This window comes from Emydura macquarii, unplaced genomic scaffold (genome assembly GCF_026122565.2).
Source record: "Emydura macquarii macquarii isolate MOO-44397 ecotype Brisbane River unplaced genomic scaffold, CSIRO-AGI_Emac_v2 contig_1253, whole genome shotgun sequence".
Classification (NCBI taxonomy): domain Eukaryota; kingdom Metazoa; phylum Chordata; order Testudines; family Chelidae; genus Emydura; species Emydura macquarii.
Window position 1 is genome coordinate 74,441,081 of NW_027131390.1, and position 23,769 is coordinate 74,464,849.

At 39.9% G+C, this 23,769-nt stretch overlaps 1 protein-coding gene and 1 long non-coding RNA gene across 2 annotated transcripts in view; one reads left to right on the plus strand and one right to left on the minus strand.

Moving 5' to 3' along the window:
* Positions 1–20,248, minus strand: part of RAPGEF4 (Rap guanine nucleotide exchange factor 4) — a 205,741-nt gene extending 185,493 nt beyond the window's left edge. Inside the window, exons 1-2 of the mRNA XM_067549231.1 lie at positions 19,597–20,248; positions 445–587 (exon numbers count right to left, since the gene is read on the minus strand). Coding sequence (XP_067405332.1) covers positions 445–587; positions 19,597–19,661 — 208 coding nt within the window. The 5' untranslated portion in view covers positions 19,662–20,248. The remainder of the gene's footprint in view (positions 1–444; positions 588–19,596) is intronic.
* Positions 19,333–23,550, plus strand: LOC137153643 (uncharacterized). Its single transcript, XR_010919861.1, has 2 exons — positions 19,333–19,607; positions 22,934–23,550. It is a non-coding gene; the product is annotated as an uncharacterized lncRNA (long non-coding RNA).
* The last annotated feature ends 219 nt before the right edge of the window (positions 23,551–23,769 follow it).

Below are 23,769 nucleotides of genomic sequence, written 5' to 3' on the forward strand. Positions count from 1 at the left end.
TTGGCAACTTGCTGCAACATGGAGGACTTTGTATTAACAAGGGTGACTGCGTGTCACATACTAATACCTAGCTGTTATGCAGTGCCTTTCATCCTTACATGTCAAAGCACTTTCCAAAGGAGGTAAGCATTATTATCCCCAATTACAGACAGGGTAACAGACACTGGAAGGAGAAAAGACTTGTTCAAAGACACCCAGCCAATCAATGACAGAGTCCTGGTACAGTGTTCTATCCACTAGGAAACACTGCCTCCACGGACTTATGATAGAACTGCATTTGTATGTTAGTGTAGGAATTTAGTCAACTCCATCCCAGCAATTTTTTATTTCTTCAACAGGATTCTCCATATATACACTGTTGCCTTATCTGTCCCTAGAAGGGAATCCTAGTCTAAACCTTGACTCACTCTAAGTGAAATATATTATCATGAAAGAACAACTTACATGTGATTCCCTTTTCCAGATTTTCATAGTATCCACAGAGACATATCTGCTGAAGAAGGTTTGGATGAAATTTCTCAAAAGCTTTCACTTCTTTCAGTCGGGTGAATATAATGTCTACATCTTCACTGGAACGTTCCAATGGTCTGCATGAAAAGAAAAGGAGAATGGCTCATGAGGGCTTTATCAAAATAAGAGTTAATTCCCACTCACATACACAAAAACTAAGATTAGTAGCTTTTTAAAAATTAACATTTGTGACCCCATTAAATGTAGGTTGTAGGTGCATGCAACAACTCTACAGACATTCCAAATAAGGAACATCAGACATACAGAACGGCTTGCGCATAATGGAAGTTTTCTATATCACTTTAAGGAACACTAGTGAGCATGCTCAGTAACTATTATACGCATCCCACTCTTTTAGATTATACTAGGCACTTCTACCTGAGTCCCCTACTCCGTTTTCTGCATACATGTAGAAACACAAATGGATTCCAACAAATCCATTCCTCAGCTACACTGCTTCTCTCCTTTCCTTTGCATTAGAAAAATAAAACGCTGTTGTATAAAAGCATGTAAGTTATGCAAGCTGGATATGAACCACATCATTAAAAGAAAGGAGAGTGCACCTCTCTCTAAACAGATACAGCAGAAATTTAAAAAGTGTCTTACAACTAGGGGTGAAAATAATTGGAGTGCAAGACTTCCATATGAAGAGAGACTAAAAATATGGGAATATTTAAAGGGGGAACAAATAAGAGGGAATTGACAGAAGTATACAAATATGTGGTGTATTGAAAACTGTAAAAAATTACAAACTTGGCCCTGCTTCCAGGCTACAGGGCTCTGTAGGGAAGCATGTGAGCTGAGTCTTTAGCAGACAGTCTACAAAGAGCCAGCCTATAGCAAGTAGTGTTATGCCCTAAAATACTTTTTCCGGAATGTTATATTTTTATCTAACTTCTCTGTTTGTATACCATGAATATTATAGTATACACAAAGTAAATCAGGTACTCCTATTTTCCCTCTTACAATATAAGACAAAGAATCAGTCCATGAAACTAAAGGACAACAAATTTAAAACTGATAAAAGAAAACAGTTTTTTAACACATTAGCACAAGATGGCATTGAGCCCAAGAGTTTAATAGGTTCAAAAAAAAAAAAAAAAAAACAATTAGACATATACATAGCTAATGTGAAAATCCAGTTACTTTAGCTAGAGCATTTTAAAAGGTAGTTATAAAAAAGTCTATAACTAGGGAATAAGCTTACCACTAATTCAAGGTATTAGGAAGAATCTTTCATAATTGTCCAAATCAAAGTTTCTTCCATTTTCTTCTGGAACAACAGAAACTGGCCATTGTTAGAGTGGGATACTGCAATAGATGGACCATTGGTCTGATACAGTATGGACATTTTAATGTTTCTATGAGATTCTTGGAAATTCAGGTGCTGAAATTATTTTTGTACAAAGGGCTCAGGGAAATTTGGATCATTTCATTGAATCTATTAATTTCCACAACTGAGTTAAATTAACTGACCAAAATGCTAATTTTGCTAATTATATTAATTTCTTTTAAATATATGGAAATGGCATGACTAAAAAGGGACAAAGTTTAGCTTAATTTTTATATATATTTTTCTCTTTTTCTCCCCCAATGTAATGTCTGCAATCAAAGTGCTCTTCCTGCAAAGAGATTTCTGTTGATGCGTTTTTCATCATTCAACACAGGCATCAGTGTTTGCCCCAATGAAGAATCCCCATATCCCTCTTACTGTTGTCTCACTGTTCCTCGATTTTTTATCAAACTGTGCCTGGGAGGGATTAAATCCTCTCTCCTCATTTACACTCCAATTTATCTTTATTAACAACAGATGAGAGTAAGAATTCTGTGGCATATACAGTTGCTTATACATCACAGTTCTATCCTCTTACCTTCTTCAAATCACAGGGCTGGTTCACACTGACGGCGTGATTCAGCAGCAGTCGACGGGAGTTACGCAAACTACACAGAATAGTTTGTGTAACTGACGTCGACTGCTCAGGTTCCCTTCTGCATGCTGTTCACACTGTGCTGAGCCGAAGGGGACTCAGCGCTACGCTACTTGAGGGGGTGGACTTACTCAGTCGACTTCCTGATCGATTGAGCAGTCAGTGAGACCTGCTCAATCGATCCTGAAAGATCAATTGACGGCAGTGATTTTGCCGCCATCAGTGTAAACATAGCCACAGTCAATTACAGTTGTTCCCTTTTGAATTCTTTCAAGCAAGATTTTCATCCTCCCTTTTTTTTTTTTAATTTTTGCACTTGCTGCCAGTTATTAATAAGTATTAATTCTCTTACCAAAATGCTTTTATGAAGATTAGGAAGTACAACTTGAAAACAATTAAAATCCATTTATACTAGATCCCTAGCTACACTATGTTAGCACTTGCAACACGAACTCACTTATTTCATGTACCCCAACATTAACAGTAAAGGTTGACAAAGAAAAGGGAAGATGATGGTAATAATTCTCAGCACAGCACACTTTTTCCATAGAAGCCCAAAACTCTTCATGTCAAAATCATTTTTTCAATTTTTAGAATAAAATGTGCCATTTTGCCTCCAGTAGTTTGCTTCTTTCCCGGTCTCCTTCAGAGGCCAGCAACCACAATGGAAATGCTGGTAGGTTACACAAGCACAAAAGAATACACACAATCAAAGCAAATGTGCTTAAAAAGTCAAATTAGTGTTTCATTATATTTTGAAGCATTCACCTAATTCTACTTACAAACCAGAGGATGGTATCAGGAGGTTGGGTGCTGGGAAAAAAGGTATTCAAAATATTTAAGGCCTTGATCCTGCAATTTGCTAGATGCAAATTCACTGTTGCATCTGTGCAGAGTCCCACTGAGTTGCAATGGGCTCCATAGGGAGCCAGCAGATTGTTCTCATGCAACAAATAGCCTTAGTGTTTTGTTGTTGTTTGATATCGAGGGACAGGATGCAAGCAAGCAGGGTTGGCAGGCGATCTAGGGTTTGTTTTTTTAATTGCCCACCATTGTTATCTGCGCACTTTTCATGAAAAGTAAGAAAACCAAGAAACATCTCTTTCTTCCAGCCTTGCCAACAGGATCAAGCTTAATGGCTTTGTTGGATTTTTTTAAGACAAAGTGGGAGAATGCTCACTGTTGAAGAGGGTTGCCGCAAGCTGAAGAGATAGGTTTTACTTTGGCTCAGACTGCAACAAGTGTGTAGGGAGACACGAAGGGGTTACTTTGATTGTGTCTGACAGTGAGTGCCATAGCCTGGGACCAATTCCAGTGAAAGTTCTCTCCTCTGACAAAGCCAGTCTTCTCCTGTTGCTTCACAAGGTCATACGGTCATCACAGGAGGAGAGAAGCTCTCCAAGGTGGCAATGGCCAATACCATCTTATATTCTTTTTGATAAGACAAATAGACTGAGCTCTGTAAGTCTCTCAAGGCATTTCCTTCAGCCTCGGACCATTTTTGTAGCTCTTTTCTACACCTTCTCCAGTTTTTCAAAATCCTTTTTAAAATGCAGACACCAGAACTGTATGCAAAATTCCAGTATCAGTGTCACCAATGCTGTAGAGAGAGGTAAAGTCACCTCTCTGCTCCTACTCACTACTCCCATTTATGCATCCAAGGATCACATTAGCCCTTTTTGACACAGTTACGCATGGGGATCTCATGATGAGTTGCTTATTCTCCATGCCCCTACAATCCTTTTCAGAGTCACTGTGTTCCAGAATACAGTCCCTAGTCTTTAAGTACAATCTGTATCCACTGTTCCTAGATGTATCACTTTGGAAGTGAGGGTTCTCCCTTAACTACACCCTCTCCTGTAACCACACCCAAATGTCTGTACAGTGCCCATTGTGCAGAGGGGCTTCTGCAGCACTGAGGCAAGAGGAAGCATGCCAGTGCTAGCACGCTTTTCTTTTTTCATGGCCGTTCCACCACAGTTTTAGTAATTCTCCATTTGCACCTGCAGAATGCAAATGTAGCCCTCAGTCCTTCCTCAGGCACGGAGTTTTGCCTGCATAAAGACTGCAGAATTCAGTTCAATAACAATGATAATTTTACGTAAGCTAATTTTTGTTAAGCATTTATAAACTGTAATAGCAGCACTAGTTTTTGAAGGAAGAACGGTTTGACTTAGAGAACTATAATAGAGATAGTGAAGTGCCATATTTTCAATTACTTCTTTCTTAAAACATCTGTGAAACTCAAATTTGATCACAGCTGGCCGCTTATGTCTTAACAAAATCATCATAATCAAATTAATATTAACAACCTATTTATGACAAAGTGTTTTCTATTCTTTAAGTACAAGCTGCCTAGCAAAGAACAATGTCAATACAGTATAAAATAAATTAGCTTCTTTTCTCATGGCAACTCTCTTATTAAGGGGTTGAAGACTTGGTTTTAATAAATAAAGCAGGGTTATAGCTAACATTAAAACAAGTACTATCGTTAAACTACCTTTAGAAAGTTAATAATTGATCCTGTAATTAGAAAAGAAACAACTAATGGCAGATTGAATCCAATCATGTTTAGCTCTATGCTTCAAGTGCATATTCATATTAAGCTATTCATATTAAGCGAAAAAGGAATATTAATAATTTAGTTGTGTTTTGTAATACTGATATTCTTCCATTGCTGAAGTGAAAATATTCCCCCTACTGTTGAAGCCGTAGTGTTGTGAAGTAGGGTGACCAGATGTCCCGATTTTATATGAACAGTCCCAATATTTGGGGGGGTTTCTTATATAGGCACCTATTACCCCAGCCTGATTTTTCACATTTGCTATCTAGTCACTCTGTTGTAAACTGATGAGAGTAGTACTGTTGTTAGAAGACAAAAAAAAAATTTCAGCAAAGGTTAAGAAGTAAATTGACACTGGATGCTTTCCAAAAGATGCATTATAGCTCAAACAAAAGTTATGGGCTTTGATGCTAAGTGAGGGTCTGCGGCCTGTGTGATGCAGGAGGCCAGAATAGATGATCCTAATGATCCCTTCTATGCCATCAAGTACCACATTCTCTCCAATCTCTCTGCCCTCTCCATCAATCCCAGTTCCGTCATGAAGGTAAAATTAAAATGGTATTTAGGCAACAATATAAAAATAGACTTGCTCTAATGAGATATGTGCTCCATCTTCCTAAATTTTTATACCATGCTCGTCACCGTGATATCTAGGTTTCATTATGGTTACGTTTCCCCCATTTTGTATCTATGCTGTTTATTTCCTCTATCAGGATGTCAGTCCTCACATTTAATCAATACTCCTCACAGTCCCTGCATTCCAATCTGTTCATGTCACTTTGCATTTAGCTCTTTTGCTGCTCTTCCTCGATATGCTTTGGGAATTGTTTTGGGGAAGGTCTATGGCCTGTGTTATACTAAACTAGATGATCACAGTGGTCCCTTCTGGCCTTGAAATCTAGGAACACTGTATATTTGATTGTCTGAATTTATACCAAAAAAACACATCACAGAAGAAACATAGCATCCATACAACACACAGAATAAGGTTTCCAGAATTTTGTTTGACAAAAGTAATGCTAAACAGTCCTGTACTGGGCTAAAATGATCAGATAGTGGTTGAAGCATCTGTCTTCAAGTGGTTATGCTGTGAGAGAAAGAAGGCCTATGGACCATCTGGCAATGCACTGCTGACCATCAGTGGTCTATAAACCATTGCTTTAAGGAGTTTAATGGAGTGAAATGAGAGTAGGAAAAACAATGTAAACACTATGATGAGAATACCACAGGCCCCCAGAAAAGAGCAATGAAGTGGAGTATTATAAATATATACAGTGCAATAACTGCAGTAGTGAAGCACAGCATGTTCTGTATACTGTCCCATTCCACCATTGCAAGACATACAATAGAAACACTTCACTTGACAGACTCTAGCAATGCTTTACTTCTGTTAGGGCATCCTAACTTCAACTGTGGTCATAGAGCAAAATAGTATAAAAGGTGTAGGTAACAGTGTTTAGAGATAGCCAAGCATTTTTTCAGGTGGCAAAGTCCACAAAGGAGAACTTGTGATCATTATTAGACAACATTTCTTGTCACAACCTATTTCAAGCATGATAAAACATCATAGCCAGAAAAAGCAAAAGACTGGTTCTTCACATAATATTTTTAAGTAACAGTCTAGTTGTGTAGCATCAATGTGCACACTGGTGATATCAGATATTATATTTTGCGCATAATATTTTCAGCCAATTTCTGGCATGCCTCATGGAAGAGAATGAAACAGCCAGCAAGAGAGCATGTATAAATGTGTAGAAGTAGTTATGATTCAGACCAGTGAGGTTATCTCCTGACATTAAAAACTTAATTAAATTTGAATATTGATCCTTTCCAATACATGTTGTTCTAACTTCCAAACCATTAGTTCTGATTCTACACTAAGTTACACACTGATATGTACCACAGTATTTTGACAAAATATTTCACTTAAAAATAAAGTTTAATCCATTTGCAAATTCAGATGCTGCTTTCACTTCCAGAAATTTGACTGAAGCTATACAAGGCATTTCTGCAATTTGTATCTAACAATGAAATTTAAAACCTTAATCATTTTAGTAGTTTTCCTATTACTATTGTCCAATTCTTCATACTGCCCAATTCTTTGTTCAAGACAAAGCAAATAAACCTTGAGCCTTAGTGTGCTATTTTAACAATAATAGTATAGTGGCTTCTAGGATTATTTCCAATTTTGCAAATATCCACGATACAATGGAAGTTCAAAGCTGTTGCCCCACTCAGAAAAAAAATGGGAAAATAAAATTTAAGTTATAAAAATGAAGAAATGTTGAAGTTTATCTTCGTTGCTAGCTTAACAATACAGTTTTCTATCTATCAACTGAAGCATTTTGGGGGGGGAAAGGGGGGGTGCAGCTGTACCAATTTTTCACATGTCCCTCACAGTATGCAGCAAACTTCCCAGTAAGGAACTTTACAGCTGTGAAGCAGGACATCATGGATGGGAAAAAAACTTCTCTGAATAGCCCAGAAGCCACAAATGGGCAGAGCGCTGAATAGTGTCAGCCTCAATAGAAAAGTAAGAGAGAACTGTACGCAGGAGCAAAAAAAATACTAAAATCAGGCTACTAGTCTACAGCTCATACAATAATACATCACTGTGGGGTGCATCTCAGTTTAAGATTTGGGTTTGGTTCTTTGCTCCTGGGCCTGGAGGGGCTGAAAAAGAAAAGTGTCTAGTTCTATTCTGTAACTACTCCTCTGAGTCAGCTCAGGAACAGTGTTACGGGAAAATGAGCAAAATTGCATCAGGGCTGCCTGGATGCTCTTCTTTCATGACACTAGATCCTAAAGATGGGGGCAAAGGGATTAAATCTGGAAATGGGCTGTCAGAGGACTATCCCTGATCCAGGCATACGATTTTTCATTTTTTCCAATATGGACATTATTGTAAATAAACAAAAAAAAACAGGGTCATAAAACCATGGAAAATCAGAGTAGGAAATCATGCATTAAATTGTCAGCATTTAGTGTTTTCCCATCAGTCCAATATACTCTCTCTTTCCTTACTTTTCCACTGAACACTTTAATCATTATTTATTTATATTAAATTACTAATTTGCCTCTTCAGAACAATGGCACCAAGTATATCAGACAGTAACATTTTCATATCCTCCATCCTCTTATTCCTCTCTCCCTCCATTTCTTGCCTGGTTAGATTGCATACCACTTCACAGCAGCACACACAAGTGACAGACAGCATCATTACTAATGACATAACCCTGATCAATTATGTCTCTCTCTCTCCTGTAAAGGACATTTTTTCCTTGATGTATTTTATCATCAGGATCTCAGGTAACATACCTGACATTTCTCCTTGCAATGAAGTTTATATAACAGACATTAGAAAAAGCCCTCTAGAAGCATAACTTAAGGAACATATTTTGTATCTTCAAAAGCAGCTATTCAAGTTCAAGGTTAAAACAAACACACAAAAAAGGAAAGTTGATACTCCTACTCAGCTGCACATAATATGGGAGAGTATTTCCCTTAGTGTACAGCATGCACTACATTTTATAAAACAGATTTGAACATTCTGGCTGCGTTATTCTTATTTGTAGGTTACTCAGTGCTGTACAAGACATAGAAATCAGAGTCCTTACCTTTAAGAGTCTACAACATTAGCCACAGAAAGATGACATAACAGGGTCCTTCACAAATACAACTAGTCTTTCTATGGGTTAAAATTGCAACAGTTATTTCCAACAATATAAACAGAATGAATGAGCTGACAAGCATAACAAACCACTACTGCTGAAAACTCTGCTCATTTTATTGGTATGTTAAGGTATATTTTGTTTTGAAGCAGCTACAAAAAACAGCAGGGGTAGCTATTTCCACCAGATGCTGCTCTCTGTGCCCTAGGCACCCACTTCCACCATCTTGTAGAGGGGTAGAGAAAAAGAAGGTGAAAGCAGCAGAATCTCAGCACCAGTAGGATGCTCTCTGTCCCCTACACATCATGTGGGAGTTGGAGAACAATGGACTGCCTTTCTCTTTCAGCCAGTTATGGGGCTCACTGACTGGCTGCTAATTCTTTTCTTTGGCTCTCTGATATATAAATGCTCTGAGAGAGGGAGGTATACGAGGACAGAATGAAAGAAGGGACTTGAAACATGATGTCATGTTAAGAGTTGGTGTTAACTTTAATGGAATGGAGGACACACAACCCCTCCAGGAGGTGCACAGCACCTAAAGAGGCAGTACTACCTATCCCAAGCATTAAAAAAAAATTATGATGTTTGCCATCCTACAATCAAATATTTTTAAAACAACAAAGTTGGGGGAGGGGGATTTGCATTCAATTTCAGAGTCTTTAGGGTTCATGTTTTCAAGCTTTTTTCCCCCTCCATCACCAGGTAAGAAAAATACACCTTAAGATTATCATCCATCACGACTCCAGGTGCTGTGGCTTTGAGAAACACCAAATATCACAAGACTTGTAATAAACTCAAGAGAATTGGAAACACCAGTAAGCTCAGTTGTTTAGATGTAAGCGTCTCAGAGCAGGGACTGTGTCTTACTGAAAAAAGACTTTTCCATGTATGCTGTTTTGTTTACTTATATTTTGCATTTGCCTCAATGGGATAAGTAAAGCAAGACTGGTCTGTTTATAGCCACTTTCACTTGATGTATCAGGACTGATATGTTTGGATTTGCAATACTGCATTGGACTAGCACAGTAAAACATAATATTTTTATCAAACGTTAGATTTTGCAAACCTTAAAAACCACTATATTTTAAGCTCAAATTACTTGGCAGTATCCCTTAAAAACAATTGGCATGGAAACACTGTATACATTCAGGCAATTTGTTCAACAAAGTGTTTTCTCCAATGCAAAGGTCAGCTTTAAAGCTGTAACAATTGTGGCATTGCCAGAGAAAAACATATTTGTTAAGTAATGACATTCACAGAGATTCATCTTCAGGTAGAAATTCATTATTTGTATAGTACAACAGTTACAGAAAAATAGTGTCAAGCACAGAAAAATAAATATTTTTTCATAATAAAATTACGTTTAAGAGAAATATTTCATATTATAGAAGACGACTAAAATTACACGGAAACTTATCTGTTTCATTTGTGAATATATCCTTTCCACATCATGCACACCATAGAACTAAAATACAGACCAAATCTCATTGAATTAAACACATGAGCTTGCATAAATATGAACGAGAGTTCACAAAGAGTTACCATTCCTTCTGATCAGAGTGGATCTAGATAATATTACATCAACTGGCACCATTTGTTTTATATTGAAGGGCTTTAATGGGAAGACTAGTTGAAATAAACATTGGTTGAAATGCACAACAGACCAATATGATTTAGTGACAAAAATACTTCGATATAAACTCTGACCATGATAAACCATGAACACAGCTTTATCCTCATTACACTCTCACCCCATATATAGTCTATCTTAATGATGCAGTTAAATAAATATTTTAAATTTACAAAAACTATGAGAACTTCTGGAAGATTACATTGCTATATATATAAATTTTAACAGCTTTTGAATTCAAAGATCATCTACTGACGCCATTAAAATCAATGTGCATTAACGCTAATGAAAAATTAGTAGGAATACTAAGAGTTGCTTTTATGCAAAATACAGTTAGCAAAATGATAACAGAAAAGGGAATAACATGAATTGTAATGTACAGTAGGTATCAAGATACAAAAACAAAAAGGAGAAAATTAAATCTTGCATTTTGTATCAGTCCTAAATAACATTCTCATAAGCAAATTAGGGAAATGTGGTTTAGATAAAATTACTATAAAATGGGTGCATAACAGGTTGAAAGACAATACTCAAAGAGTAGTTATGAATAGTTTGCTGTCAAACTGGGAGGACATATCTAATGGAGTCCTGCAAGGGTCTTGCCTGGTCCAGTACTATTCAATATTTTCATTAATGATTTGGATAATGGATTAGAGAGTATGCTTATAAAATTTGCGGACGACACTGAGCTGGGAAGGGTTGCAAACACATTGGAGGACAGAGTTAGAATTCAAAATGACCTTAATAAATTGAAGAACTGGTCTGAAATCAATAAGATGAAATGAAAAAAAAGGAAAAATGAAATGCACAAATACAAAATGGGGGATAACTGGCTAGATGACAGTACTGCTGAAAAGGATGTTAAGGTCGTAGTGGATCACAAACTGAATATGAGAATGTGATGCAGTTGCAAAAAAAGCTAATATTCTGGGGTTTATTAACAAGAATGTCATATGTAAGACACAGGAGGTAGGTGTCCCATTCTACCGGTGAGGCCTCAGCTGGAGTGCTGTGTCAATTCTGGACACCACAGTACTTGTGGGGGGCTTAATCTGAAGCAAGGGAGATAAAAGCTTACTAACTACCAGGATAGTTAAGTACTGAAATAAGTTACCAAGGGAGGTTGTGGAATCCACATTATTGGAGATTATTAAGAACAGGTTGGACAGGTTGAACAGGATGGTCTAGGTTTACTTGGTCCTGCCTCACTGAAGGGAGAGGGACTTGAAAACTTCGAGCCCTTTCAACCCTACATTTTTGCAGTGGCATACCAAGAGGGAGTATGACGGGGGGAAGGAGGGGTGCTGGGCCAACCCTTCACAACATGCAGGAGATGAGAGCCGCCCCTCAGAGTCTCCTGTGCCCCCTTCCCCCTGAGCAATATGAAGGGCCAACCTGGCATCCCCCTTTTCCCCCCAGGCCAGGGGGGGTGAGGCCACTCCATCGAAGTCAGCACCAGGCTGTGGTGTTGGAGCAGGGGAGGCAGGCACCAGGCAGCGGGTAAGTGCGGAGAAGCTGGGCTCTATCACCACAATGAGCGCCAGAAAGCCCCCCAAGCAGGAGAAGGTAAGCAGCATATCGTCTCCCCTCCGGCAAGTACAGACACCCCTCCACCCAGGGCAACTGGGGTTGGTGCCATCTGGTGGGAGCCAGGGACCCCTCCTGCCCTGCATGGGGAGGAGAGGCATGTGAGGCCGGGAGGCAACCGTGCAAATACAGGCTTGGCTCCCCAGCACCGGAGACCCACAGTATGCCACTGCATTTTTGTGATACACTCATCTAATGTCAGCATATCAGTATAACTCCACAGAAGTTAATGCACTACACTGCCACTGGTGTGAGGAAATTGAGAATCAGGACCAGTATTTTTAAATGAATAGTTTGACATTTATCAAGTAATATAAATGTAATCATTTATAAAGTAGAAATTTCAAGTCTGACTAAACCTGAAAGCCTGAATTTTATTTCAATGTATGAAGAATAAACATGGGGGAAATGGTAGTTTCTAGGAATTATACATTTTAGGTATACAGCAAAAACGAGAGTCCTGTAGCACTTTAAAGACTAAAATTTAATTTCTGCAGGCATAAGCTTTTGCCTGCAGAAGTTAAATTTGTTACGTTTTAGGTAGATTTTCAGTTTATACCTACCATTATGTATGTTTCTTATTGGCAGCTGGGTTGGTACTTTATTTTGTCCATTGTTTATTAGAATCATTTAGCAATAGGTGTTTGGCAGTTGAACAGTTTAGGTTAAAGCCACTTTTTGAAGTAACTGTTTGAGAAGTGCACTTTCTATAGCGAGTGGATGTGGCATGTGCCAGAGAGACTTAGGTTCTCTTCCTGTCTCTGCCCCTGACTTGCTGTGTGACCTTGAAAAACAGTTAACCTTTCTACAGAATCCTCACTATTGGAGGTTTTTACGAACAAGTTGTACAAACACCTGTCAAGGGGGGTCTAGATATACTTGGTCTTGCTCAGTATGGGGGGGAAAAGACTAGATTACCTCTTGAGATCCCTTCCAGCCCTACATTCCTGCGACTACAAAAATAATGTTATCTAGGATACCGAAAAATATAAATATCATTAATGATCACTTTGTTTTCAAGGACAGAATTCTCAATTCTGCCAAGTCCCCTTAAGTAGAGTTGGCTGAAGCTTTTTCAATTAACATTTTTGTTGAAAAATATGGTTTCATTAAAACTGAAATTTGTCACAAGTTTTTTCTTCATTTTTGATTAAAGTATCTGAGATTTTATTGAAAACACAAAAACAAAAGGTTTAATTTTTCATATTTTTGACAGTCCAAAAAATACTTAATGGGAATAAAGTTCATTTTCCAACAATCTCTACCCTTTACATTGCTCTGACATTGCTAACATGTCTGCCAGGGCAGCATAAAACAACTTTTATTATAAAAGACAATCAGGCCCTAGGGATCAAGAACAAAGGGAAAGAGGAGAGCAATAGTACGAGATATAACATAAAACTGGTATGTGGATTTCTGCTTAGAACACAGGGCTTCAATGGTCCAATCCTAACAGTATGCCAGAAACAACACAGACAAACTGCAGATGCATCCAGTGCAGGGAGATTTCCAGATGTATTCAGAAAAAACCTGATGTTGGAGGAGAGGAACCACACATTAAGGCCTCAAATAGACATGCCCTTGTTGGGATGTGTATTTGCTAGTGCACGCCTGTGCGCCATTAAAAGATCCATCAGGCACATTAATGCTTGTGCACTCACTTTGCCTACACAGGTGTGTAAAGAAAGGAAGGTAGAAAGGAAGACAAGTGCAGAATTAATTGTAATCCTGCATGGGCAAAAATGGAAGCTGAGGCAAGTCCTAACACTCTGATTACAGAAAACAAACCTGCTCAAGTTTACTTGAAGTACTTTGCCACTCCTGCCTTTGGTATGGGTATTTTCAAGCAGAAAGCACCTTATAAAATGCAAAAACATATAGTATGCCTATATTAATATTAATTATTGTAGTTGTAAAATGGCTTTATTCAGGAGACAGTTCAGGAAAAGTTGCTTTTATCTATCACTGTCAGAAGACTGCACTGTTAAATGTGAAACTATAAAACACTGGGTGAAACGTGATGTTGCTTCCATGGAATTATTATAAATCTAAAACTGGACTAGAGGCTTAAAAATACATAGAAAGCATGGAGCGCGTCCTTATAGTCTTATAAAATATATTTTTTAAAAGAAATAAAATACTTTTGTGATAACATGCTTGTTATATGTATACTATTGCTTAAGCACAAGCCAATCAAGTTGTTACTTCCTTGAGGCAATGATACATTGCCCAGGATGGCAATCTGAGTGAGAGAGTGCTTCTTTCTATCACCATGTATTCCCCTTTCAAAATCCCAGTTCTCCACTTTAGTTTGTCTGCACAATCACTATCAGCGCTACTCCTGTTTGCATTTATCACTAAGTGCATAAAGAGCTAGCTAGGTCCCAAACATATGTACAATGAGTCAGATGGGAAATCCTGAATCAAATTTTTGGCCTGATCCTACAGTCCAGTCTTAGTTCAACTCTCACTGAAATGAATGAAACTTTGTCTGATTAAGGACTGCAAGATTGTTGCTCCACATACAGTATTTTATTCTTATTATTTTTTATTCTTTATTCTTGTCTTAATAGTGGAGACCTAAAGTCTATCAGGGTGACAAAGATATAAAAAGTAATTATGGACAGTCTGTCCTCAAAACACCCATTCATATTTAAATAATTCATAATCAGCTTCACCAAGATAATAACATTTTTGACACACCAGGATAGCAAAGTTACATGCTTTGCTCTGTGATCTACTCCTGCAGTCAAACATACCAATCAACTAAGGCACTGCAGGTTATATCGAACACACAAGAAAGCACAGCATTATAATGATAGAGCTGAAATCTTTGGGTTATCTAATTGTTGTGAGCATGAGATATCATTTTTTTTAAAAGTCGATGTCTGAATCAAATTAAAACCCTCAGAGGAATAAAAAACTGCACTCTGGTTTTGTGAAATAATAGAATTCTGTAAAAGATGCTCAGCCTGCTCTGAGCACATACTGTATATTCATTTAAAATTAAAGGGTTGAAAAAAAATCTCCCTTACTGACACATGTTGGCGTAAAAGAAATCATGAGGACTGCTCATAGCCATTAAACCCATCTGAACGGATTTAGCAACCCTTTACTGAGATGTATGCAGATAAGACATATGGAAAAATGCTAAGAGACTGAGCTTGTTTCTGCTCCCACAGAAGTCAATGGCAAAACTCCCACTGACTTCGATGAGAGCAGGATCTGGATCCTTAAAATAAATTATTTCAGTACCCTTGATAGAACAAGAATGTGGGTTCACCTGTTCTTGGCAATCTGTTCTGTCCAGGAACAATGAAAGTCTCAAACAACAAGATTTTGTGACTTTTTTTTGTTTCTCTGACTATCTTGTTTTCCCTGTGCTTTGTTCTTATGACATGAATATATAATGTCTTATGTATCTTGTTCTTAAGTGCTTATGTTTGGCCTCTGTGGTCATCAAAGAGACTGTGCAGTTAAAACATCAGTGATCCTAGCCCACACTGCCCTCCGAAGTATAACATATGTCTCATAAAACACTTTGGAAGTTATTTATTAGTTATAAATATGCTCTCATTTTAGATTTGTATTAGTTCTAGTTTGCCACATACCTCAAGGAGGAACATGGAGATCTTACAGACACATTATTTTGTTTATGTTTTGCTACCACTATTTAAAGTTCCGTTCTCTTTTTTTCTTTTTAAATTGGGCTTGATAAACCAGATTACATTCCGTTTTAATTACCCTGGCTCCTTCTGTTACTGATTTGTCCTGTAGAGTGACAGAATTGTTGCAATATTAATAAATGAGGTTTGCTTAATGTATGCTACATATTTTGTATTTTATGTTTTTTAATTAAAAGTCTAACAAACATTTAATAAGAACAACTGTTTTTCTAAAATGAATGGATACACTGATGGGCTAGGGGATGGGTCCAGCACTTACAAAATCCACCCTTAAAATTAGGAAATATCTTAAAATAAAAGAAACAGCATTATAAAACAAGTTTAAAAAAATACACAGAAATTGCATAATCCAATGACTTAATCACAGAACACCTACAGAACAAAAGAAATACAATATGAAAAAATACATGTAAAAATATATAACATTATAATATAATATCTTATAGCACTTCTCCTCTGTAGTTCTCAATGTACTTCACTAAAATAGTTTGGTTGTTTTATTCTTAGTTACAGATGTGGAACTGACAAATAGAAATGATACCCATTTTTCAAAGTCACACAGCAACTCGGTGGCAGAGACAGGAAAAAAAATCCACATTTCTCAATCTCCAGACTTGTGCTAGATGTACTAGATAACACTGCCTCTATAGAACGTGAAGTAATTGTTTGAGAAATACACTAACTGGTTTTAACCTAAACTGTTCAACTGCCAAACACCTCACTAAATTATTCTAAACAAGCAACAGGGACAAAAACAATGTACCACCCCAGCTGCCAATAAGAAACACACATAATGGCAGATATAAACTGAAAATCTACTACCTAAAATGTGTATTTCCTAGAAAACTATCCCTACCCAAGTTTATTTTTCACACATTGAAATAAAATTCAGCCACTCAGGTTTAATCAAACATGAAATTTGTACTTCATAAATGATTACATTTAAATTACTTGACAAACATCAGATTATTCATTTAAAAATACTGGCTCTGATTCACAACTTCCTCACACCAGTGGCAGTGTAGTGCATTAACTTCAATGGAGTTACACTGGTCTAATGTCAGCATATCAGTATATCACAGAAAGGTAGGGCTGAAAGGGGCCTCGAGAAGTTTTCAAGTCCAGCTCCTTGCAGTGAAGCAGGACCAAGTAAACCTAGGCCATCCCAACAGGTTTTTGTCTAAACTAGTCTTAAAAACCTCCAACGATGGAGATTTCACAAACATCTTTGATAGCCTATTTCAATACTTAACTATCCTGATAGTTAAGTAAAGTTTTTCCTAATATCTAACCTAAATCTCCCTTGCTGCAGATTAAGCCCATTACTACTACTTGTCCTACAGTCAGTGGGCATAGAAAACAATTGATTAGTTCTCTTTATAACAGTCCTAAATGTATCTAAAGACTATAAAGGAAGCCTGAAGGGGAACCTGATTATAAAGTCTCTGCATACCCAGGGTTTTTTTTAACCTTTCCTCATAGGTCAGGTTTTTTAAACCTTTTACCATTTTGTTGCTCTCCCTCTAGATTCTCTCCAATTTGTCCACATCCTTCCTAAAGCATGGTCACAATATATCAGCTGAGGCCTCACCAGTGTGGACAATTACCTTCAGTGTCTTACATAAGACACTTCTATTAATACACCCCAGAACGAAACTCACTTTTTTCCGCAACTGCATTAAATTGTTGACTCATTCAACTTGTGATCCACTACAACTCACAGATCCTTTCTAGCAATACTAACCCTAGCCAGTTATTCACCACTTGTGCATTTGATTTATCCTCGTTAAGTGAAGTATTCTGCAATTATCTTTATTGAATTACATCTTGTTAGTTTCAGAACAATTCTCCAATTTGTCAAGGTTGTTTTGAATTCTAATCCTGGCTTCCAAAGTACTAGCAACTCCTCCCACGTTGGTGTCACCACAGGTTTTATAAGCATACTCTGCCCTTCATTATCCAAGTCATTAATGAAAATATTGACTAGTTCCAGATCCAGGATTGAACCTTGTGGCACCCCACTTGATATGTCATCCGAGTTTCACAGAGAATCATTCGTAACTACTTCCTGAGTGTGGTCTTTCAACCAGTTGTGCACCCATCTTATAGTAGACCACATTTCCCTTGTTTTCTTATGAGAATGTCATTTAGGAGTGTCAAAAGCCTTACTAAAAATCAAGACCACATCAGCTGCTTCTCCCCTATCCACTAGGCCAGTAACTCTCAAAAAAGGAAATTAGGTTTGTTTGGCACAATTTATTCTTGACAAATCCATTCTGGCTATTCCTTATAACCCGGTCATCCTCTAGGTATTTATAATTTGATTGTTTCATAATTTGTTCCAGTATCTTTCTGACTTTCCAAGTTAGGCTGACTGGTCTATAATTCCCTTTTTAAAGGCAGATGCTATGTTTGCCCTTCCCCAGTCTTCTGGGACGTCACCCATCCTCTAGGAATTCTCAAAGATAATTGCTAACGGTTCCTAATTCTGTTAGTTCCTTAAGTAGCCTAGGATGAGTTTCATCAGGCCCTGACAATTTGAATACATCTAACCTATCTAAATATTATTTAACAGGTTCTTTCCCTATTTTGGCTTGCATTCCTTTCTCTTATTGTTAATATCAGAGTAGAGAATCAGGCAAACCAAAACATAGCCCAGAATGACTCCTACTGCCAAAAGCATTCAATAATCTACTGTATTTTTAAAGTACCGTGCATTCTCTTTGATATCTTAAAAGTGTGCAGTGTAATCCAATCAATTAAGTGTGAAGATAATATAGTAAGAAATGCATAATGTCCCACACTGACCATATAACTAGACATCACACTTCTGCTGATAGTATAGGACTTACGCTTTTCCCCCACCTATGCCTAGTATGAAACAAGTGGGTTTTTTTAAAACAACTATTTCTTTACTATCTGCATTTTATTGTATTACCTTTTAGTCTGTGGTAACAAGCAATAATTACTAACACTGTGTAATGTTTACTACTAGACCTACAATCTGATCCAACAGAAAATTATCCTGTCAGTGTTTTGGAAACAATTACAGTCCAAGATGTCCTCTTTAAAGAGACTGCAGAGCAAACCTGTAGTTATACAAGTCTCTACAAGCAGAGGGTCCTTCATCATGTGTGTCTAGGGTGGTGAGGATCTTTTCCTTTTTTCAGCCTGGTGGATGGGGTAGTTGGGGGGGGGGGTCTCCTTTTCTTCCCCCACATGAACCATGGAAGGGAGATCTGCAGGGAGAGGAGGAGGATCTTGATGGGGTTCCTTCATGCAAACCCACATCTAGAAGTGAAACTGGGCCTGTGAACCAAATGGGTGGGTTTCACCTTCCCTACACATTCAAAAGGTAAGTAGTTGGGGTGGCCTTTTAGTACTATTACAGCCTTTATTAACAGAAAGCTTCACAAGGTTTGTGCTGTAATCCCAATAGGCTATGCATGGACTGGAGATATTAACTGAGAATCCCTGATGTTTAGGATCAGAGCTAGAAAAGACCTAGATCATTCAGTCCAAGCCCCTATCAATGCAGGATTTAACCTCTCCCATGTAGTTTTAGCATCACGTGCATGCCCCATTACTTTTTTTTTTTTTTTTTAGAATATGCCTGCTGGACCTATGGTTGTGTAGGGCTTACTGATTCCTCTGCCTCCTGAACCTAAATGCAATTTGTGCAAAGCCAGCAAGAGCCCTCAACCAACCATGGGGAGAGGGGCAGCTTCTTTGATACATTTCATTTCCTTCACCTCCACGTGCAATCAATATTGCCTAGGTAGCCGCGAGCAGCCCACGCTAACGAGACCCGTTGGGCTTTTACAATGGCAATAAAGCCCGCTGTCTCCTGCTGGCGCACACACTCCCATGGACATTTTCAGCCTTCCCCCCGAGCGGCCCCACTGCTCCCCCCAGGCACGTTGCTTCTAAGCCGGGTTTTTCCGGGGGGGGGCTGCGGGGCCAGCGCCCCCTCCTCCCCCATCCCTGCTGCAGCCGCTCCCGGCCGGGAAGATGCTGGTACCTTTTATCCAGGCAAGCGATCCACTCGCTGGAGGAGGAAGAATGGGAAGCGTGAGCAGCGACCATGTTTGCCAGGCCCCCTGCGTGCCAGGCGGCGGCGGACGCTCTGCCTCTGCCCCCTCCCCGACCGTCCCCTGCCTCCTCCTGCGGCTGCTGCTTCTCCTCCCCGCGCCGAGCAATGGGCTCTCCCAGCCCCAGGCTGCCTCCGTGTGGGCAGCCGGGGAGGCAGAGCCACCTGGCCCTGCGGCAATCGCTGTCCACCTCCGCCCCCGCGCGGCTCAGGTGCTGCGGGCTCGGAGCGCGGCAGGCCCTGGGGCACTCCCTGGCAGCAGGGCTGAGCGGGCTGGGAGCCAGCAGCGGGGGAAGGGCACCGCGGGGGGGCACCTTGCGTGAGGAAAGCTCAGGGGAAAAGGGACCGAGCCACCCTGTAGCTCTGACAGCAGCGTCATATGGCCAGACGCCGCAGGCAGGGCTGCGTGGGGCCGGAGCCAGGCCAACCCCAGCCAGCTGCCTTCTGTGAGCAGCGGCTCCCTCCTCAGCCCGCTGCACAAGCGCCCCTTCCCCACCGTCTCACTGATTCCAGCCGCCCCACCCTTCTCAGAAGAGCCCCTCATCTCACAAGTCGTCCCATCCCTGCCCCCCACTCAGGGAGAAGTGAGGCAATTGACCTGGGCCGGTCCTCCAGCTAGAGACCCCAAGGCTGGGAGAGGTTCCAGGCCATACCTCAGAGCAGGGGTTCTCACCCAGGGGTACAAGTACCCTTGGGGGTATGCAGGTCTGCCGGGGGTACATCAGCTCATCTAGATATTTGCCCAGTTTCACAGCAGGCTACATAAAAAGCTCTAGTGAAGGCAGTACAAACTAAAATTTCATACTGACAACGACCTGTTTATAGTGCTCTATATAACATACACTGAAATATTAATACAATATTGATATTCCAGTTGATTTTATAATTATATGGTAAAAATGAGAAAGTAAGCAATTTTTCAGTAAGTGTGCTGACACTTTTGTACTATGATGTCTGATTTTGTAAGCAAGTAGTTTAAGTGAGGGAAAAGTTGGGATACACAAGACGAATCAGACTCCTGAAAAGGGTACAGTAGTTGGGAAAGGTTGAGAACCACTTCCTCAGAGGGAGAAAAACCAGACAGCCCAGCTAGGATGCCCTACACCTGAATGCTACAACTGTGGTGTTTTCACTTAAAAGATTTTCTAGCGCCCCCTCCCCCTCCCCCCAATTCATCATATGGCAGCTATTGCTTGAGCCAGAAACTCCATATTGTTCCTTGTCTTTGCCTGGTGCTTTTGACTAATTTTGGAGGAAAGAGGTGAATTACTTAACTTTAAAAAGAAGTTCATGCATCGGTTAGTCTCTACAGAGTCCTAAACCTGCATGCTGTCTTTTTTTGCTAGTCCACACTAACTAGATGGATTGCCTACTGGGAGAAAACCTGACTGTCAGCCCAGGTTTGGGAAAGTTTTCTGTACATGGAATGAGGCTGGCAAACGGATTAAAAAGTTAGCACTTAGCCAGACAAGAGGTGGATTTGGGACAGTGTGAACGTTATTCACATGGTTTTGCTGTATGCGTCTGATGCTGCAGAGGGGGGTGTGTGTGTGTGTGTGTGTGTGTAAGTGTGTGTAAGTATATGGCACAAAGTAGATGAACTGGACAAGGAGTAGAGGGGAACAAGGTCTTCCAAGTTTTTCATAGTTCTATGTGTTACATTTTATGAAAGTTATTTAATTAGCTAGATTGTATGTTTGCATTTAATTTGCAAATAACCACAAACTTCAGTTTATGGTCAACACACCATGGTCCAACTACAGTGAGAGCAGAACTGAGTTGCACAAAATTGGGCAGTTGTGGCTGCAGTTTCTGGGGCTACAGTGTAGATGGGTGGGTAATGGAGAATGCTAGGATGTTAGGGGGAGCAAGGTGCTACACATTGTCTGGGAGTGCTGGGTTAGGTAGATGATGGGTATCTGCGGGGGGAGCTGAGTGAAGGTACCTAAGGGAAAACTGGATGGATGAAGGTGTCTGGTGGATGGACCCTCACTGAATAGGTAGCGGTATTGTGAAGAAGAGGAAAATGGTGTGGGTTGTCTGAGGTGGTAGCTGCAACAGACTAGGGCCATTATTTAAAAAACTGGGAAGACAAATCCCATCATATGCAAAGCATAAGGGCTTCCTTCATGTCTCAAACAGATTTTAAGCTCGGGACCTTAAGATTCCCAGCACATGTTGCTACCACTTCAGCTACAAGAGGAACTGTTCGTCTTGTATGGTTAAGGCTCACTACAGAGTTATCCTGGGGTCCACTTGGGTATTGCCCCTAACCTGGCTACCACCTACACACAAAATCATCTGATCCTAGGTTGGTGGTGCTTTAAACACAAGCTAGCTGGGTATATAGGCTACCACTCAAGCTTTGCTTTCACTCTATCTGGTAACCCATCCACTTTGTAGTGTGGACACAAGCTAAAATCATTCAGGTGCCAATGCCTTCACACCTGGGCCATGTTTTCTTCCCCTCTACCTAGTCTCAACTTCTGCATGAAAAGTCATCTACCAATTTATACACACTAGTTTAGTCTTTAAACACCACATTTACCAGCTACATTGCTGCTGTACTTCGGGAGCACTTGAACAGAGAAGCTGCCTAGGAAATTATCCTCCCAGTGTGCTGTTAGCAGGCCAGATGCTGACACCAAGGTTCTGGTGGCTCTCTGGTAGGTCAATAAGACCCTACATTTGGGGAGATGTACCCATAATCTGCATTTCTACAACATCATCTCCAAGAAGCTGGCATAAGAGGGGATTCACCACATGGGACCTCAGTGCAGAGAGGAAAATCAAAGCCCTCAAGACTACATAGTAAAAGACTGAAGACTATAGCTCCCTGTCTACCACCTCAGCAAGAATGTATGCATTCTATGAAAAGTTGGACTGTGCGCTTAGCCCTGCCCTAAAACATGGATCCTTTTTTCATGCTGGATCTATTTTGGACCCCAGATGGAGTAAATATTCGGTCTGGGGCAGAGGGACTAAAGGAGGCAGAGACCATCACTAGCAAATTATTTCTGGCCTGTCCCACACACATCCAACTCACAAAAGCCAGTTTGTTTTTATATATAAATAAAAATAAAATTGGCTTTTGTGAGATTGGGGATCTGTATACATAAATATAACGTAAAGCCTTTGCCATTGTTTTGGTTAGGAGAATCTGGGAAACAGCAGTTCTTTTGGTGTGATGCGGGAAGATAAAGGAGAGGAGCTTTTCATTTTTTTCCCCCTGCAGACAGAAAAGTAATGGTGTTGCATTGCATTTCAGAGCCTTCTCCCCCAGGATGTTACTGACTGTCAGCAAAAGGGCCCGATACCTCTGAGGGAAAAGGAGGACCAGGACAACCTGCTCCAGGATATGCAGAGGGACTTTGCCAGAAGATCACAGCTCTGGGAAGTGCAGAAGGAGGTACTGGAACAGGACATACAGAAGCAGCTTCAGCTGAGAGGATGTAGGAGAGGGATGAGAAGATGGTTCCCCATGACCATTCCATGAGGGAGCAGGATCAATAACTGCAGCAGGAAGATTAGTCAACAGTTACTTATTCTTGTACACCTTGGGGAGTGGTTTAGACAATGGCACCAGTACAGTTTGGGAAGCCCATTCATTCAAAGGCTACCATTATTTTAGAGACAGCAGTAATTGCCTTGCAAACCTCCATCACCACAGCACAGACAGTTGTCAGCTGAAATACAGGATGTCCTGCAAAATCTGGTACACCTGAGAGCTTTGTGCTTGTGATAGGTCTGTGAGAGCTGTGATTCATTAAAGCAAAGCTAGAGCTCTTAAGTGAGCAGCTGCAAGTTTCTCCTGCCTAGGTGGAAAATGGATAGCTAAGTGCTTCATCAATAGGGCAACCAGATTTTATAAGGACAGTCCTGATATCCAGAGCTTTTTCTTATATAAAGTGGCTATTACCCATCACCCCCTGTCCCAATTTTTCCACACTTGCTATCTGGTAACCCTATTCATCAATATGAGGTCTGCAGGTAGCACATATCGCCTCACTACTTTTCTACAAATGCACACCTGCTGGTAAAGGAGAGGACCCAAAGCAGTGTTTGAGACTTACTACCATTTGTTGCTGAGGATTATGCCTATGC